Source organism: Colletes latitarsis, chromosome 7 (genome assembly GCF_051014445.1).
Source record: "Colletes latitarsis isolate SP2378_abdomen chromosome 7, iyColLati1, whole genome shotgun sequence".
NCBI classification, from domain to species: domain Eukaryota; kingdom Metazoa; phylum Arthropoda; class Insecta; order Hymenoptera; family Colletidae; genus Colletes; species Colletes latitarsis.
This window is the reverse complement of record NC_135140.1, coordinates 21,801,919-21,823,234: the sequence shown is the minus strand read 5'-3', so window position 1 is coordinate 21,823,234 and position 21,316 is coordinate 21,801,919. Positions and strand designations below refer to the sequence as shown.

The 21,316-nt window shown below is 39.4% G+C and overlaps 1 protein-coding gene across 3 annotated transcripts in view; it reads right to left on the bottom strand.

The window, feature by feature from the left end:
* The window catches only part of LOC143343956 (uncharacterized), a 182,537-nt gene extending 161,495 nt beyond the window's left edge, over positions 1–21,042 (bottom strand). The window contains exon 1 of one of the 3 annotated variants that reach the window (XM_076769421.1): positions 20,727–21,042. In XM_076769421.1, coding sequence (XP_076625536.1) covers positions 20,727–20,741 — 15 coding nt within the window. In that variant the 5' untranslated portion in view covers positions 20,742–21,042. The remainder of the gene's footprint in view (positions 1–20,726) is intronic. The other 2 variants (XM_076769418.1, XM_076769420.1) reach the window with 2 other exon arrangements.
* Positions 21,043–21,316: the final 274 nt, after the last annotated feature.

Sequence of the window (21,316 nt, the reverse complement as noted above, 5' to 3'; positions counted from 1 at the left end):
CCGGAGAATTATCGAAATTTATATTGACCGGTTGTAAACGACAAAAAAGAAAACACAGAAAGGGGAAAAGCAGCTCTGCTGGCGCTCGTTTGTACAGCGTCCATCGATTATGCTGCAAGAACCAGAGACTGTCACGTAATCGTCTGTTTTAATTGTCGCGATACTAAATAACGTGTCCTCTTTTTTATAATTATAATATTCTATAAACAGCACTTGTTGATCCAAGTTTTTCACAATGTTTGGTTGTAAGGGTTAGTATTATGCAAGCTAATAGTTATTTAAATAATTTTCAAGGATTTCAGGAAGCTGATCGACTGTGCGACAGTTTTAGAGGGAAATGGCGACAGTGTACAGGCGTTTCCATCGAGCGTGGAAAAGCGTTCGATTCCTCCGGCGACGGTGGCGATTAATTTCTTCGAAACCGCGGTCTGTGTGTAAAGTTATTACAAAAGCGCCCAGAGGGATTCGTGATTTCGCGCGCGACTCCCTTCGAACTGTCAGCCGCCCACTTTTTGACTGTCAGCTTATTTAACAGGCCGAGTGTGTGCGGTTGCCACACGTACAACGCATCCCCTTTTTGTCTCCGAGCGCACGCCTCTTTTCCACCCCCTTTGCCGGTCTCCGGTCTCCGGTCTCACCGACACACGCGTTTTTCTCCCTTTTTCATCCTGCTGTCTTCGTGTTCCTGGGGCAGCTTGCCTCTCGATGCTTTCGAAGCTGCCTGGGAAAACCTTTACCGGTGCTTCTACGGTGATTCCCGCGCACGTATTCGAACCATTCGAGCCCGCAGGCTTCGTTGAATATTCATAATCCGGTTGTAGGGTGTCGCCCGGAAGAGCAAAACCGTGCAAGTTTGTGTGTGTATTTTTTTTTTTTATTTTTATTTTTAATACGCAAGCTGACCGCGTTTTTTCGGATAAATTGCAGGGAGGGATGAAAACGTGGCAAGATTATTGGCCACTCGTGCCACTGAAGGATTCCGTATCCGGGGGTAGTTGTCTCTGTTCTACGGAACGGGGTAATAAGGTCAGGAGGTCTGAAGATTTAGGTGGCCGAGTCTCGTTCCATTTTCTCCCTTTTTATTATTATTCGAAGCTTTGGCTAATGGCACGATACTTTTCAATTTCCCTGCACGATTTCAGTGCCACCCTTAACACTTGAAACAATTAATTTTCAAGTTGAATGTTAAAGGAAATAAATTTGAATGGGATACGAAAATAAATACTAAGACAAATTGTAAGTTACGTAGTTTACAATTGTCCAAAATCAAAGTTTTGATCTGACAGTCAACATGTCACGGGGTAGTTGCGAATTTTGCCGATCTCAGTGCCGCAAGGTGGAATTAATATTGTCGTTAATCGCAACGCGAGCGAAATAATAGCAAGATACATCGATACAATGCGACTACAAAGGAGTCTAGTTTCAATATTTATAACCACCATATCAGCTGTTACAATGAGTGTTATCGAACGAACAGTTGCTCAAGGTAATGAAATAAGCAACGAACATACTTTGTGTAGATTTTGTTCCATTTAATAGGCACGTTCGTAACGCACATTTAATGGAACAGTCGTTTATTTTTCTAAAACGAACGTTAATTTGAGAGAACAAATGGAATGGTTAATTGTGTTTGAAAACGATGTTAAATACTGTAATTTGTCGAATGGCCTATGTTAGTCGGTACGACTTTAAACAACATTTAAACAAAAATATACACAGTCGTGCTTGTGATATAGATACACGAAATGCTGATATACTATCGTGTCACGTTTTTCATTTCTCAAAATAGCTTATTCTGGAGTCGCCTTTTTATTATCTTCATATATTCTTTTAGTTATTCATGTTACTTCCCATAATCGGTTTCCTAACTTTCGGTTATGGAACTAACCTTTCAAACCAGTGGTTCTCAACCGTTTAATCAGAACAATCGGGTCAAATACATTAAAACAGTAGATGGAGAAAGGTGAAAATACCCATATGTTATCGACAGGTTGTTAATCCGGTGTTAAGGATAACCGGATATCAAAAGAAGCCTGAAATCCATGGTTCGATCGATCGGAACACACGCTAGCAAGGGAGTCCGGTTACTTTCACTTTATAAAGTAGTGTTTCTCGAATGCCATGAGCCGTGGATTTGCTTCTATTTCGAAAACCAATCGCGACAAAAAACGAGCAATGTCGTAATACATTATATAACGTTTCTGCTCCTCTTTCGATAAATTCTTTTTTAAAAAATATTGAAATCAAGCTACTCTTACGATTCTCTTACGATTAACAACTACAAATTTTAACCCAAGATGTATATGCCTAAATTAAAACAATTTTTTAACGATTATTCATTATATTACCAAGCACAGTTTTCAAAATTATGAAAGTGATCTATAATAAAAGAAGTGTTTAAAAATATTTAATTACGTTGCTGCCATAATTATTGGCGCGTTTCACGGATGACAAAATTAATCCAAAAGAAAGTATCTGTAGAGAAACTCGATCGATAGATATAAAAATAAAAATTACACTATATTTATCGCTTTACATAATTCTGGTTTACGTATTTAGATAATTACTGTTTCTTCGTCGAGTCCGTCAATCATTTCTCACGAAATAATATAATTTTTGGCTGTTTCCTTTCAAATATAATTAATCCACGGAGTTGGAATTTTATTATTCGTATCTCTTAGATTCGACGAGCAACGACCACCAGCGAGTCGAAAAGTTTAAATCCGCGGACGAGCTATCTACGAGAGATATAAATTGTGCACGACCGACTAATATAATCGGATGTTTATTCCTGTCCGCGAAGAAGCGAATAATTATCGTTTCGTTAGCCACGGGCGTGATTTCAGCCGGGTAACGAAGTACAAATTGTGATTTTGAGCGACCCGTACGTGGGAAAATTACACGCCTCGCCATTACGGTTCCAAGAGTCTCTCAGCGGTGAATAAAACCACAAATTAAAATATTAACCGAATATATTGTCTCCCCTGGGACGATGAGAATCGATTAGGACCTGATTTGAATCACGAAAGTGGCGTTTGAGAGGTCCCCAGGGTGCCAGAAGAAAATCCTGAAGTCAAGATGCTAAATATACCACCTTGTCCCTTCGATCCTTCGCTAGCCACGTGGGGTCGCCGTTCATTATTTATAAAATATATTTTTCGCGCTGGATATTTGCGGATCGGAATTGTGCAGCAAAGAAATCATCGCGTATTACCTGTGGTAATTCTATTTTTGCTCCGTGCACTCGGCGGAAAAATCTGATTTTTAAATACCGAGGATAATATTCGATGTGGAAACTATTTTTCAAGCGCAACAGCAGGGTTACAAAAATAAGTACTCGAACAAATTTTAGTCTTGCAGAAAATTGTACTGTTTTCATCCGGCAGCGAACGTGTTAACAAACTCTTTCACAGAGTCTTGTAAGATCTACAGTTACGAAAGAGAATATTAAGAAGCGGAATATGTGTGTCAGAGTTATCAAAGAAATATTGTAACTACAGTATCAAGATCAGGAGAGATCTGATAACGCGTATCGGGTTCAGGATAGTTCTATCCCGGGCTAAAAATGCGTTTGGAGCTAACGATGCGAACTATTGTCTACCATTTTAGATGCGGACACCGATAAACATGGCCGCTCGGTCCGAGGGTAATTGTACGTGTCCCGTAATGAGGTCCGAAGAATCGAGAAACAGCGATCGGTGGAAGGTACAACTCCATTGTTTATTATATTACGATCGTAGAGTAACTATAGATACGTCCAGAAACAATTTGTATATTAAATTTCAACAATTCTAGTCTTCCCAGCACAGCGTCAAAGTAAAGGTAACGAAAAGGTAATATAGATGAAATTTTGTAAATAATTCCAAGTCTTTTTCTTTCCGAAAATTTAGATTCTTGGCACTGGCATCGTTTCCTACAAAGACCGTTCGATTATCGACGAGCAACCTGGCTTTGTGCCTGACCGATCTGCCACGAGCAATCTAGGCTTATTTACCAACACTATATATCTGTCTTATTCTCTCGAAAATTCAATGCAGATTGACGTAATCTTCCCCGACTTTAAAGAGGCCTTTGACTCGGTTAATCGCGATACATCAATCATCGAATCGCGCGGCCTTCGTATTACTCGCGATTTGTTATCCTACACTGACTCACGCTTATCCAGCAGCCCGCGGATAATTATTAGATTTAATAACGCTTTTTTCTAATACCTTTTTAACTTATCCGTAAACGATACGTCCGAGACTTTATTAGACTTTTTTTTTCTATTACACGCGAACGACCTAATTTTTTTCTACGACGCGAACTCCTTGCACGACACGGCATACTTATTACCCTAATGTATACAGGGTGAGTCACCTAAGGCTAAGAACTTGTCGTTATTAACAATACGAGAAAATATCTCGGAAGAAAAATGCACAAGAGAAAGAGGACCGAATATTTCCATTCATTTTCGATTATCTCTGAATTTTAATCTACATTTTGGACTTGGTTTTATTTTTATTATTGCAGATCGGAAGAAGAGCAAAGAAAAAGTAGATCCTTTTAGGCTCTTTCATTGATTTTAATCGTAAAAACATTCCGACTACTTTCACAATTCACAGCTCCGAGCATTCAAGGCGTCGGAGAACGTGTTCAGTGTGTTGGCACATTACCAATGGGAAACGTAGAATCTCCGCGTATTAACATATCGCGTTATATCGACGAATCGTAATCGACCCTGATGGATTTATCTTCGTGTCAAGATCCACGATACGGATATGTATGCGTTTGTGCGTGTCAAAGCGTTAGAACTCTGCTTTTACGTAACCACGGACGAGCAAAATTCTTATCTAGATAAACATTTCGAACGATGAATTAGAATTAATTCGATTTTAAATTTTGATCTTCTTCAACAAATTATTTTTTTGACCTTTTACCTATAAAATCAATCGATCGGACGAAGTTATTTTTTCGTTGTTTACATCGAGTAGGACTAACCTTTTGGTCTGTATTTTCCGTCGGAATAAAAAGTCGTTTACACCGTAAAGGCACAAAACACTGTAAAACTTTCATTAGAAAAAACACATTCCAGAAATTGTATGCCCATTAACATTCCTCAAGTTCCACTTTCCTGCATGTAAAGAACACGCGCAAGTAACACGCCTAACTCAGTCGTGACATATATTTTGTTCTCCGCCACGTAATTTCGTTTCGTCTAATTTTTTTACGAATAAAAAAATACCGTACTCGACAATATTTACTCCAATTCCATCTGTCCTGGAATACTCCGAAACTTTAAATAAAATTCTATCTTACATTATTATGACATTTCACTACAATAATATTTATAGAAATTCACAATACTGTGGTTTGTCATTTTACACAGCGTGCTGTACGAGTGTCTCGATATTATTAGACACTCGCAGGTGCCAGTGTCGTATTTATAGGACACGTCGTAATTTCGAAGGAAACATATTTTCTTTTCGAAAGTTCGACGAAGCGCGCATCCGAATAGAAATTTTTAAAAATAGACGTCGATATCGAAAAAGTAATCGAAGCTAGATAGATTGGGAAGAGAATAAAACGAAACAAAGCAACCCAAAATTCCAAAAGATAATTTCCAACAGATCGGCCAGAACAAGTTCACGCGAACGGAGTATGAAATTTTCGTGGTCAAGTTTTCGAAGCACACGTTGGAGCACAGTTCGACGATTCGTGTCAAGGATGGATAAACTTTTGTCGCGAGTGCACTCGTCGCTCCGTGGACGAATCACGTGAAAATAATGCACGAACCGCGAGCGGAATATTTATACGAAATGGGCGGGTTAACTATGCTTCTAAAGCAAATATCGGAGGCGCGGGTTCGGGACGCTTTGTTTCATTACGACTGGATAATTCGTGTCAAGGATGCGTAAAGTTTATTCGCGAGTACGCTTACGCCGAAGATCCATCGATTAACGAAGGAATTTATAATTGTAAGTGGACGTGGGCGCGTTAAAATTAGGGCTGGAAAAAGGAAAACACGAAACAATGGTTACAAAACTTTTTTAATAGCTTCCACTTGAATCGATTTAAACGTGATTTTATTTCCTAGAGCTTTTCCTAATAAAAGTTCCGAAATAATTTCTCCCCTGTAACTTTTATTACACAAATTTTTTAACGTCCGTCGAGGCAAGAATAGTTTCGTAAAAAAAGTTCCCAACCGTTACTATTTTTCTCCATAAAAATACCACTGGCACGGTGCGCTGTTTTAAATAGAATATATAAATTCTGAGCGAACATTAACCGTTTAATTCGGTTCCCTGTTAATATGGGCGCAGAGACAAAATTTTATCAATAGTTATCAAGATAATTCCGGTTGTAATTTTTATTGGAAAAGATAACGGGTCAAACGTTCTTTATATTTACACGAAATGTTTATCTGGATAAATTCAAGCAGATTTATGTACTTCGTACGTTTCGACTTGATATTTATTCGAGCACCGACCCGGAGGGAAATTTCCTTTTCATGTAATTTAATTGGTTGTTAGTCTTAATGACATGCAGATTCAATAATATTACGTTCAGAGGTTCGCTTAAAAAAAAAATATTAATCAAATTGACCTAGCTTTGTACGGAGAAAAAATACTTTTTTCTCCTTTTTAATTCCTCGTCGCTAATGGTCTTAATTAATTTCTGTCGATCACAACAACGTCTGTATTATTAATTTCTTTAGAATAATACTTTTGTATATTTTACATCGCGATTGTATTTTATCTGGCATCCTAAAATCATTTTAATACGTAAAGTGAAAACTGGAAGAAAGAATGTGCGAAGAATCGTATTAATGATAATTAACGAATAAAGTCGGTAATCCTCTTGGTTGGTGGAGAGCAATACATAAATACATATTAGTCGGTAATCCTTCCGGCAATTCATATTTATGTATCGCTCTGCCGACCAGACAGATTACTCACTTTATTTGTTAATTATTCGAGAATTCTCAGGGCATGTTGGAATTCTTGAACGTAACAATACGATTCTTGTAAACTCAGACCGAGAAGCCTTTAACGTATCTCTGCGTCTTTAAGTTTGTAAATGTCTAGGCGAAGCACTAAGCAACCATGTTTCTGAAATCCGTGACTTTGAAGTTTCGAATGGTGTGTTTCATACAGCTTGATAAGTTGCCAACGAAGTTGTTTAAACTACACGATTATGCGCAAAGTAAATTTATGGGCGAGAGAGCGTGTTCGCGTGTTGTTTTTAGCGAGTGATTAATACGATAACGCTGCGACTGTTATTATAAATTTATCATCATTAAAACGTATTACTCTTTTAATGTACGAATGTTATATTATATTGTTAATCGGATGGAGAGTATTTTTAAAATTAAAATCACGGCGTGTTCTCGTCGTAACGTGTACGATAAAATTACGGAACGATTGGTCTTTGTTCTTAGGCTCGAAACAAAATCAAAAAAATAAAACGTAATTCTAGACTCGAAAATATATCGTCTGGCCCTCTTCGATGGTGTAACTAAAAATAATCGTATGTGCTGAAATGAAATAAAATGTATAAAGAAAATGAGCTTAAAATAATGCGAAAATATAAAGCGAAGAAAAGAAAGAAATGAAATAAAGTACACTCGGGCGTTATAAATATATGTATATACACGGTACTTGTACCGTAATATCGGTTTAATAAAACAAGTTATGTAGGACGACTATAAAAAGTATATACGTATGAGAAAACTTTTCTTTATTCGCGGCACGTGTTTAAGAACAGCTCCCGCTGTTTAGACATTGAAAATAAACTCGCATTCCTATTCGTCCAAGAACAAAAGAAAAGAGTGATACTCGATTACTATTTTCGACTGTATTTTTAAGTGGAACGAGAGCACAGAAGAGCTTTAGATAAACAGAACGTTACGTATACACGTATAATCATGATAGTGTGATCGTGAATCATGCGAAATGAAGAAAAATATTTCTATTCTGGAACTCAAATATTAAACTATAGCAACCCAAGAAGAGAATTTAACATGTTGGATGATTTCCCAGAAATAAAGTATTTCTAAAATATTACTGTTGGACGAATTATTTGAAATTCGTTGAGTTAAATTACAATTCTAAAACGATTGTCGGGAAATACGTTAAGTAATACTGTATTTTTAATTTTTTCCCGATAATAACGCAGATATGATTTAATTCCCCAATTATTTGTTTCATGAATAATTAATTACTTTAGACGAATCATTATTCGAGCCGCTAAAATGCAATATTATTCCGGATGAATTATTATTTGACACGATAAATAACAGCTTATTCCAACTAATCAGTTATTCCATGCATTATTTATCAATCGTTGTTCAAATAAAAAGCGCATAATACAATGCGAGATAATACAATTTAATATATTCGCATACGTAGTGCGATCGTGCGCTATCGAAACCATAAAATGAAAGATTGTTCGTTAACGAAACGAGGAATCGACGAACGTTATTAACTATTACAGTTATTAGTTATCCGGTAATAAAATTCCGTAAGAGAACGCCTAGTCATGATATTTTGTTTGTACAACTTCCGAAGCTGTTTGACGCGTACAAATATCTGCCTTTTTAAATATTTAGATACTTGGTATTCGATAACGTGGAAAAGTTGGCGTTTCTGTACGTTTCTCCGATAATAATATAAATCGTAGAAAAACTCGTTTTGCTCTCTCTCTTTCCTGGCACGAAACGCAATCAAGTCCACGACACTCGGGCAGCCACGTCAGAGTTTGTAACATTATTCCCTGTTTACTCGATAATGCATTTAACCAACGCTGATAAGCGACAAACTATTACAATCCGTGTTGTGCATTTTCTAACCATCTTCTAAAATTCTCACGATCGATTTTAATTTAATTTTAATTCAATTACGATCGTTATATTTATGCATGTTAGCAGGTTTTGTACCCGTAAATAAATAATAGGCCCAGACCTAGTACGCATACACGTATCGTGCATCATTTATTCTCTCTTGCTCGCTCGTTTTCTCTCCTTCTAGCATAGCTAACCCATCTGTCTCTCCATTACGAGACTTTCGTTTTTCAACTTTTTCGTTTTCAGCCAGCCGAAAGAAGCAATATGTACTTAATCGCGCAAACGCGTCTGTGTACTCGCGCGCGTACAGTCCGCTCGGAAAGCGAGCGCACGCAGCTGCCACGCGGCTTGCATTCAAATTACATACGCCGCTATCGGAGGAATTCAATTAAGTTGGAATTGATTTAATAAGCATTCGTTGCAACCAACAGCGAGACGTATCCCGACGTGTCGGTTACATGACAAACGTCAAAAACGGAAAACAATTGACCAGGAATCGCCCGACGAAATTTCAGACCTCGAAACACCTCGCAATTTGTATCTTGTTTGTCCATATACTTCTCTCTATTTGACTTCGAAAACGTACACGCGTACTTAGTAATCGCCACGATAATAAACTTTCGATATGTAAACATGTTTTATTCGACGACCGAGCATCGTGGGGATTCGTGACACAATGAAAGTGTTTCACTGTATTTCGAACCGATAAACATGTTCGATCGAATAAAGTGCTGCACGTTTTATTGGTTATCTATTATTCGAATAAAATTTTGACCCATTTCTGTCGTTTATTTCCCTCGTATACGCGCGACACTAGGAGTCGAACAGAGGCCAAAGGGAGATCGATCCCAGGAACGAATTCGCTGGCATCCCTCGTTAAAACGCGTCCAGCTGACCCCGGAGCGTTTTAACGAGGAACAATCGTGACGCGTTCTTGCATCATATTATTTACACTTTGCTTTAATTCGAGAATTTCGTACCTATTGCTGTCGAGGCGAGTCCCGGTTATCCGTTACTATTATCTTCCTCCGGTCGGTGTATTTACGTCCGGATTAATATTAATGCCCGTTCCGTGCGCGAATAAATTATTCATTCGACGCGTGGACGGCCGAGAACTCTCTCGTTGCAACGAAATTAACGAGTGCGCGCGTTAACGAAAGTATGTGGCAAACGAATCAGGGAGGGGCAAGAGGAAGAAGCGGAACACGTTAAGTAATAAAAAGTGGAACGCAAAGGGATTTAACGAGAGAAGCACTGTCTAAAGAGCGTCGCGATTAGAAAAATACTGAGAAAACACCAACGACTTTATGATCCACTCCGACAGATCGATCCTGTCGGATGAATTTATTTCGCTCAAGGTACCCTTTGAACTTTCGATCAATTTTTCCCCCTTCGACGCCAATTTTCACGGCAGAGCATTAGCAAATGATCTCGATTCTTTTGCGAGCGTCTGGATCCGGTAACTCTCCCTAATCGAGTCTTTCAATTTAAATTCACGGTCCGTGTGTTTGTGCTTTCCCTACAACTTCTACTATTTTTATCCAATTCGGGCGAAATTTTGTTTGGATGCTCTTTACGTTCCGATGAAAGGTACGGACTATTTAATTTATGGAAATGTTACTTGTAAAGAAAGCTACGAGGCCTTGAAGGGTTCTGAGTAATTCAAAACAATCCATGGAGCATTACAATTTGTTCCAAAGAATTTGCTTCGCGAGTTTGATCATTCTTGCTAACCACTGTTGCTCGATCGAGTATATATTTTTATTTAAAAAAATTTGAAGACAGAATAAGAATACGAATTATTTATCTGTAATAAATAGGAATAGCATTTAGTCGACCGTGCTAGGGCGATGCTGATTGCGACGATGGGCTAAGAATGCAATCGATAAGAACGCGATGCATCTCCGGGAATGTCAACGCAAGCGAAAAGAAAATTCAACCGGCGAAACGTTTGAGAAGCACGAACCAAGTTATCTATTAGCGAGGCGCGATACTCTCTCGTCGTCGTCGTCCTTCCTTCCGTAGTTGTAACACTATTACAGCGAAATTCAGTAGCGCTCGGCTGTTATGCTCTTGACCATAATCGCGATAACTGCACCGGCAAATGTTGGCGTTACGCGCTACATCCTCGATGCTAAATGCACGCCCGAAAGCCCATTAAAACTCATAGAGGGAAATAAAGTAGGGACGAAACGATTTCTCGTTCGATCGTTTGTTTGTCGAATTTCTGAACCCTCAACGCGGTTCCATTGCTCGTCGAAAAAGCTTCGAATTCGGATATTTGGTCACTCGATCGTTCGAATATTTAAAAATAAATTGAATGCGTAAATTCTGGTGGGGAAAAAAATGGAACAGACTTTCCATCGCAGAAATATTTTTTAAGCTATTGGAAAGTTTGCCGTTTCAAAACTGTAACGCGGATAGTTCTGTAAAAAAAATATGTTTGCGATTTTAGAGTCACACGTGCAGATAAATATTTCTTGCTATTAATATTAAGAAGTCAATTTATTGATCGTGTGTGCAACAGGAAACGTTGACACCGTTTAGCTATACATAGTGCTAACAGCACTAACCGTGGTCTGATTGATGTTATATACTCACGTTACTTTAATTCTTGTGACCTAGCATGTGAAGTTTTATATAATTTTTTAGTTCATAAGTTCGTTCGAAATCGTGCGATTTTATTTGGAATAAAATTGTAAAAATTCCCTTTTAAAAGCACTTAGAAATCCCGGTCGTACTTTATTTCCCTTATCTAATCGTTCCCGGAGCTTCGAAAAACCTTAATGCAACCCTGCTCGGTCGAAGCGAGGAAAAAAACTCATCAGATATTGAAACTGCGTCCAAAGAAATATTTTCTTTCATGCTAGACCTTGGAAAAAATAGTAACATAAATTTTTATTCGTCTCTCGAAGCGTCCATCTGTCGGAGTACTCGTTTTTTCGATCTTATTTCTCGCTACATGCGTGATTCCTCGTTCGGTATTCATTAGCGTGAAAAACGGGAGACGCGTTGAATAAATGTATCTTAAGCATCTTTTTTACATTCCATCGCTGTACATTACAATGTACACATTGTATCACTATGTTTCCTCTTCTATTTACTTTTACGTATCCTTCGAAATCAATAACGCGACGCGATCGAACACGCCAGTTTTGCTCCAACATAAACCAGCTTTATAATACTTTAAACGAGGTCAATTGCTACCAATGATTTCTTTCGATCGATTATTCCAACCGACGATCGCGAATTCTTTCTCGTTCCGATGGAATAAATTTTCCCGGCATAATTGTACGAAATTCGAGCGCCAACGAATATTTGTCGTAAATTTCCCTCCGACCACATTTTGTATTCTTTCCTTCCCCCTCCTCCCCCCATTCGTGTTCGCAGAAAATATTTCTTCCATTACTTATGCGAGATAGTAGTCCATTAGTGTTGTATCGATAACGGGCTTCGGTCGCCGTTATCACAATTATTCTAATATTCGAGACTCGTTTTTTTTCTTTCACCGCTTTTTTAAATATTCTTAAACATTGCAGGTAGATTGTTAATCACGCGGTTTGTACAATTTTTCTATTAACGACGGACTATGGAACATTTTTAGTTAAATTCAAATTTTATGATAAAGACAGTGCTATTTCCTCCTCTCCTTAAAACATCCCAGGGGTTAATAATCAGAATTTTGTTGGACAAACAAATAACCCAACTTTCGATTATCAAAGTCCCGAGTCGAAATCGAAGGGGGATCGGTTCAATTTAATTCGATTCCCCTTATTTAGGATACGTTTGAACTTCCTTGCGATATTAATTATCGATCTCTCTTTCTCTGGGCGCGCGAAACGCTCGGAATTAATCGTCGGAATTTAATAAGGAAGCTGATTAAAGGCGGAAGCAGGAAGAGAAAACAGTGCGTCTTCATCGAAAGACATTTGCTCGCGTGCAACGACTGTTTGCAGCGGCTTTGGCCGGCTAGGAAAAGAAATAACAGTGCCAGCACACAACGCGCCTGCACACAGAGAGGCCCGATTCCACGTTGAATTGATTTCATAACTTTCATACTTGAAAACGCGGTCAGCCAGACTTTTCGCCGCGACTGTACCCCCTCCCGACTAATTTTGCCGATTAGAATTTTAGCATGACGGTACAGTCGACGATAAAAACCGCCGGTTGCTTTTCACTCGCTCGCGGTCTTTTCGCCCGGGACACAATCGCCGTTGTATTTTATTTTGTAATTATTACGAACCAAGTTCAAGCCGCGGCTGAGACATGCAAATCCGTGAGTCGAAAACGACTTTCTCTCTCTCCCGGAATATATAAAGTTTCCACGACCGACCATAAAACCAGCCGCGCAAACAACGACCGCGGACGAATTTATATATTTCGATGCAAACTTTTCACGAGTTATTATAATTATCAGTCCCTTCGATTAGATTGCTCCAATTTTTTTATCGTTCCTCGTCTAAAAACAAAATCTGCAACTTGTAATTAAATTACTTATTTTTTATTTGAAAGCACTACGTGTTTCGAAAATAATATTAATTAACGACTTTTGTTTCGAGTCTCCGAGCATTTTCTGCGGTCAAGGATAATGTTTCATTGTAGTTGGAGTATTGTATTCATTGCTAATTGGAGGATTTGTTATGGAAATTAAGTACGAATATGTGAGTTCTGGTGCGGCCGTTTCTGAATCTATTTATTACTGTTTCCGCTTTTCGAATAAATTTCGGGCTTTATCTTTATTTATACCGAAGATATTAAAACCAGATTTATTATTTAACCAGATTAAAAACGAAATATTATTATTTGTAATAATATTTATAAACTTTATCTCCGAATAACAATATTTGTATATTATAAATACCAGAAATCTATCGAATTCGATTACTGGCAACATTTCGGTCAATGTTTTCGTCTGGAAACGTTTGATCAGATTGAATATTTGACGTATCGATTGCATCAATATTCAATGTACCCTCATTTGCTTCAGAAATAACCAAATATAATGTATGCATAATCACTTAGAAATCATCTAATACGGATAGGTCAATAACAACATAATTATTTATATGGACCACGCGATTATTATGGAAAAGTTTCTTCCGCGCTTCTGAATAGTAATTAAATTAAAAAAATCAATAAATAAGGTTTGGAGGGCCCCCAAAAGCCGAAGGTTCTTTAGCTTCGAGACGGATCCACCCCCGCTGGCGACTCCTTCGTCAACTATCGAGGTTCCAGCGTATCGTGTTCCATTAAAAAATTTCGCGTCCAAGTTTCCCAAGGTTCGAGGGACGCGTCCCTTTGATTCGCCGTTCGCGAAATAATATCGCAAGAAGCGTCCCATTGTTCGCGTCAAATCGAGACACTTGTTTCTCGAGGTCCGCCCTCGCGGTGCAATTTACTCTGTAAAGTATGGTGAGCTCTGCGAAGCTACAAAAGTAAATTCCATTAAGGCAGCAACGGGGTACTTTCCTTTAATGTCGTTAGCTGGAAAGAGCGGGAACGAGCCAGTCGAGGGGAGGGGACCAAGCTTCAGGGGGCTGACAGTGGGGGTAAGAAACGAACCACGCCGAATCAACGATTTGGACGGGTATCTACCTTCGTACTGGCGCCAAAATAAAACAGCAAGTATTCATTTTCATCTATAAAAAGTAATAACCAGGATCGGATGTGGCGATTACTAATTAAAAGGGGATTTTCCAAATTTTTTGAAAGGCAACCCTTTGAAAGGAAGAAAGATTCTGTAACCGATCGTTGCTAAGGTTCGATGACTAAAATTATTGCTAGGGAATCGATAAATTGCCAACAGTTCGTTTTCAATAATTAATTTGAATAAAGTAACACAATGAAACTTGATTAACACGTTGGCTGGCATACGTCACGTACGCGTGACGCGCCAATTCTCGCGAGAGGCCAACGTCACGTTTGCGTGACAGCGATGATTTTCTATTTTCTGTTCGTACAAACGAATCAAGTACAAACGGACCAGCGACACATTATGTCACATTGTGTCGTGTTATTGAGAATATTCAGCTGGCCTATTTAATACATATTATTAGTACATTGTTAAGCTCACGAGGCTGCGTTAAGTAAAATAATTATAACTGTGGCGGACAGTTTTCCAACCGAACGGTGGTAGCAAAAGTATTAACGACATTTCGGTTATATTTCAGCCCTGATTACGCTCTAACCTAGAAACCTATTTCCCACAAATATACAGGGTGGTTCTAGAAACTAGGACAAGCTGTATGTACCTCTTTTCTAAACGAAGATCAAACACTTGATACAAGAAAATGGTGAATCCCGCGATGGGGACTACCTTTTGACGATACAATCTTTTTTTTCGATGCAACGATGCAAGCGCAGTATGCATTCCCACTTGTTTTCTATACATAAATCGATCTCTCTCGTCGTTCTGCATACGAAACTATGCATATTTTATACCTTATTTCGTTATTCTATCGTTGCAGTCTAAATACTGAATTGTTTCTTCATACTTTCTATCGAAACAAACGACTGTAACTATTATCCACTTTATCTACAGACTAAAAGTGTTCAGAATTATTCTCGATCGCGATAACTCGGTAAAGGTTGCTTCAGAAAATTCAAGAATTAATTTGTGCTTGATAGAACCTAAATTCGCTTCTCGCTGATTGCGAAGCAACGAGGGATCGACGAATAAACATGCTCCGTCACGTGTGCACAAATTTTAATTATGAATCGCCGATTGAATTTCGAACGAACAGGAGCAGCCCTCGCGCGCGCGCGCGCGCGTATGAATTATCGGCTAATTTCCTTTGCCGTTGAAAGATCGTAAAATTTATCTGGTTTTTGTGCAGCATTGGCGCGCGCGCGCGCTCCCGGGGGTTGTTTTACGCGGGTAACTGAAAGTGTGCTTAACGTCGCGATCATTATTCCGATTCAAGTGCATTTTCAAAGGCCCGCGCGCGCGCTCGCGCCACTATCGCCTATTGTCCGGTGAAGCACCTGTCCCGCTCGGTTCGTTGAATTTGACTCGAACTGTACACCTGTGTGCGCGCGCATCGTGTGTGTCACGCGCACGGATCTCCGCGCGAAGATACACAACCGAGCTCGAGAGAAAAAGAGAGAACGGACGTGTAAACACGGCGAGTATGCGACCACATGTAACGAAATATCCTATGCACGGCCGATTACCGAGTGAATTAACGAGGGAACAAACAAATGCAGTGTGCGTCCTGTAATTCATGCTACGATCGCGTAAGAGGAGATTTCTCGGCCAGCCTGGTAACCCGACAATCGGAAATTTCATTTCGAAGCTAGTTTCTCCCGTTCGAACCACCAAACGATAACTATTTTCGTTACTCCCTGCGTCCTTAATTTTAAAAAAGAAAAACACGCTTCTGTAACGAAGCAAATTAAAATATATTCGAAAAAACAAATATTATATTTAAATTTGAGTACTGGCGAGCCTCCAAAAGCTTCGCAGACCCCTGGACCAGAGATTCCCAAAGGGGGGACAACCTCTAGGGGGGCTTTAGAATGCTAGGGAAACACGAAAGAATAAGACCCTCGATCCCTAAACTTTAGTCGAAAAAAATTATGCAAACATAAGGTGGCTCGAATTTTTGTGACTCTCTGCTCCGTATCGTCTGCATCATAGAAGGTGAAAAATATAATTTATTTCTGTAAATAGTACTCGTGAAGATTAATCGATCAAGTTAATTTAGAATTAATTGAAATGAACTTTAATGAAACTGTTTAATCGTAAATTTCGGACGCAGAAATTCCCTCTGTTCTAGCCTGTTCTTGCCTAATGGATAATACAAGCCGTGTATATGTATACACGTGCTCCTACCAGAGTTTCCTACTAAGCAAATGCCAGTATGAAACGTCGGTTTTTGTTCGTTCCGTATTTATGAACATGAATAAGGTCATAAAATTCAGGTGTCCATGATACATTTATTTACGACGATGACCAGGTCAGCAACACCGATCTCCTCCCCTATAAAAGTAATAACCTAAAGTGCTGAGGGTTGCTAACGGTAAGATAGAGGATTTAAAAGAGAAAGGCATATAACCCGACGAATATCTCGGTCCCTTCTAAACTTGCTATGAATTCTGCTCGTACCATGAATTTCACTTGTCTCGCGAATTACAAGACACCTTGTATACACGGAAATAACGAGATAAAAAAGAAGGATTCTATACACTCGGACTAACAGTTTTCCTTCGAGTGCGAGTGTCTGTGCGAGCGAGCCTCGAAACGGATTATAATTACAAATGTAAAGCAGGGAGGAAGTCACGGTTTTCCCGACGAGGTAAAATTACATTATCATGAATTTGTATATCGCTTTGATACGCCGAGGAAAACACGTCCACGGCTAACCACAAAATTTATTAAAGATCGCTAACGAGAGAAGAAGCAATACTCGGCTGAATGGCGAGATAATTATCGTACGAGCTCTTTTCAGAACCGAGCAAAATTTCATTCGAATAACAGATCACGAGCACAAACAGTGCACAGTCATTTGTTCGCGGCGTTTAGTCGATTAAATCATTACTTAAGCATTCATTCGTTCAAAATGAAACGTTATTTCATTCTACGGTTATTTATATCTATGCAACTATAAATAAAATACGATATTTTTGTTTATAGCTGCATCGGTCGTTCGAATTGACTTTTTAAAATTAATGAAATCGTAAAATATTTTTGTCGACTCGCATAAAGGCGTTCTATTTATTATCAGACGAGAAATCAAGAAAGTCCAAGGCAACGACGAGCAGATGATTTTAAAATCTTTTTAAGATATAATAATTAATTGAATAAAAATATTTTTTGACGAAAAAATAAAATGTGTCTGTTATTTAAATTAGCATTCAGCAATTTGAAATCCTGTTTCTGGTGTTCACGGTTGGGAATCAAGAACGACGAACGAAATATTATATTACATAAATCCCGGGACGAAAATGATTGCCGTGAGAAGCGTTTTTGTTTTTGTCGTACGTACTTACACAGCGCACGAAGGCTGCGCGAGTTATCGACGACGTGAATTACGGGCTCGCGCGACTAAATTCCGCGTTTAATCTCTTTAGAGATGTCGTATAACGCGCCAGTTTGTGTAACATTGAAATCCTTAAACGTAAATATTGCGACGCCGGTTGTGGCTTTCGGGAAACATGACGTAATTTTCCCCACTCGAAAATAGATCTTTTATTGAAGCACGCATTTCGAATGTAGTTGTCCCGTTTTCAAAATGGAAAATGGTGCAACGATAACATTTTTATGCGCAGAATATTAAACTATCGACCTAAGAAATTTTACAGGGCCGTTTCGAATGGAGCGAATAGAGTCATTTCACGATGGAGTAAATTATTAAAATCGTTGTAAATTATATAAATGTGAACTAAGTAGTTGTACTCGAAATGGAGGAATAAACAGACTATGAATGATGAATTAATTGCTGGAAAAGTATAAAAATATATGTAAATTACTGATAATAGACGAACACCCTGTATATGTATATTTGATGCATGAAATCGGTAAGAATCGTTCGACGCGGAGCAACGAGTCTCGCGGAAATTACAGCCAAGGTAAAATAAATGTTTTGTCATTTTTTACGAGTCTCTTGAATCGAGCGCGCGGGAAAAAGCAAGAACGTCGCGTACGTGTGCGTTCACAAGGACAAAGCATTATTTTAATCGCGATTCACGTATTATTTAATCCTATGAACAGAATTAATAAATAGAACCAAAAATACGACGTTGCCTCGCAAAGATTGCCTTTGCTCTACGAACGATTAAATTCGAACGTTCATTGTTAATTTAAATTTAATTAAATTATTAAACGTACAACATAGTCCGCGCATTTATTATGCTTGAATATTTAATCGAAGGTAAATTATTTAAACTGATCGAAATTTCCACCTCGTTCGAAATTAAAGAACCCATTAACGTTGATGTTAAATCAATGTTTAATTGGTCGTGCAAGTTACTGGATCTCAGCGATTATCAAAGTTATCGCGAAAACGACAGCTTAGTTTAGAAGTACATATTAAATGTTTCACGAATAACATCATTTTCACCGTGTCTCACTTATCATACTGTAAATAGCTTCGCCTCGTATAAATATATAATTTTATTACGTCATAGACGCTTGCGAGTACAGGTCGCAGAGGGATGGGAATTTTCGTTGGCGCACTGATTATTATTGCATCTGCCAGTAAGCATATCTTACAGTTTCTATTTCCCGTTTCCAACGTCTACGACGAAAGAAAAATGAAAAGAGAAATTTCCAAGGGCGTTAAACAGCTCGTTGGAACCGCATACTTTATTCGGAAAAATCCAGAGAGAATATTTCAAGTCGCCATTTGCAAGGGTGGGGGAACCACGGAGAAGAGGTGGTGGGGAGAGAAACGCGTCGAAAAACTACACGAGTTTGTTTCCTCGTTACAACGAAAAGACAATAGAGAGCGCATCGTTCGCGTATTATGTACACTGTCGAGTTAAGATAACAAAAATGACGCTCACCGCTTCGATTCTGATACAATAATTACCAGCCGTGACTCGCGACCCCGCGTTATCGATTTAATTCTCAAATGTATATTTTCAATATGTAAAGAGGGGAGGGAACGAAATAACGAAGGAGAAGAATTTCACCAAACGAATCGGTAATTGAATCGTTCGAAAGTACGGACCAATCATTGCTGCCTTTCGAGCGGTAAATAAATAACGCTTAATCGTTAGCGTGAGACGTAAACAAACGAGGCACCAAAATGAACAAAAACAAAGTAGGAACTGATGATAATAAAAGTCGTCGTGAAAACCCTTGACCAATCGTACATAATCCATTTTTACGAAACACTTCAAAATATATATATTTTCTTTTTTACGGGAAGGAAAAACCGACACGTACGCTCTTAAAATTTTCCTTTAAACGGACGACGCTTTATTTATTCACCGGTGTACCATAATATTTCATCCTAATAATAACGGAAGCACTTATCGATTCGAGTCTTGCAGACGCGTGCACGAAACAGTGCTGTTGTGTTATTCCCTTCGACTCTCCTTCGTTACTACGTTTTCACTACGATAATACGCTTTCGAAAAAGTAAATATGAAATTTCGTAAAAATAGAAAACGTAACGTCGAGGAACGCGAGTGCCGAATGAATTCGGGAAGGGTGGGGGAAAAATGTAATTTCTCATTAAATCGTCGTTAGTACAATGCGAGTCGAGGTGGCTGTGTTAAATCGGGTTAAGGCACATCTATAAATACCTCACTAACTGAGAATGAGAGAATACGAGAGGGAGGGGGAGAGAGAGAGAGGCACAAAGTGTGCTGGCCAAAGCACGAGAAGGAGAGAAAGGACAAATACGCGGAGATGAAGTGGGAACAAGGGGGAACGAGTGAGACATGTAAACGGAGAAAGAGCGAGCGAGTAGGCGAATAGAGCCAGAGAGGGATAGGGAGATTGAAAAGTGGAGGGGAGAGACAAGAAACGTGCGAGAGAAAGACGGATAAAAGCAAAGTCACAAAGTTGACAGAGAAAAATGAAAATGAAACAGAGAAAGACGACGGAATGATAACGGTGGAGGGATAGTGGGGGTAGGAGTAGTAATCAGTCCGTCTAATAGTGTGGGCACACCGAAGATACACACAATTGCATTCGTTGCCAGATGTCTAACTACACGATCGTCCCCCCCTCCCCCAGCCCTCCGCCGACTACCCCTTCCCCCACTCGTCACCACGCTGTCACTTCTGCATTACGGAGTAGCGAGAACACGAGTCGAAGTAAATTCGACGATGAACTTATATCCGAGGGGTATGAAAAAGCCGCGCGTAACTTCGTACTCCGTTCACCGGCACTCGGTACAACTTTCTTAATTTATATTTTTTCCCGACGATTTAACAAAATATCGCTCACCTCTATCTTTTCCATTTCTTTGCTGCACGGCTGTCACTCACTATTCCCACAGTCATCTAGGATCCTTTGGCACACACACACTGACGGCACATAGCGCGGTATGACACGAGCTACACACGAGCGCGGTGTGCGTGTATCGAAACGATATAGGTTTGACGCGCGCGGACCAGCGACTCACGGTGCGGCGCACGCCGCTGTCCCATCAAGACTACTTTGTATTTACTCTAATTATGTGACGTCACGGATACACTGCTCGCCCCACCACTGGCCGACGGAGCCAGCCGAGCGTTCACGAGCGTGCTCGAGCGGCGCCGAGCCGAGGCGAGTAACGCGCATGGCGCGACTATCCAGTCACCTGTCGTCTCTCCTCGTTCTCGTACAACACTCGATGGAGTAACATCGTCAAAACGGTTACGATTTTCCACATCGCGCGGACATTTTACCGATCTTTCGTACCCGCGATCCGTGTACACGATATCCAACGATCAAGATCTTTACGCTCTACGACGACCCGGGATTCCGTCGGATTCGAACGACGGTCAACGTTCGTACGACCGATTTTTGTGCTCTAACCTTAACTCGACGTGCAA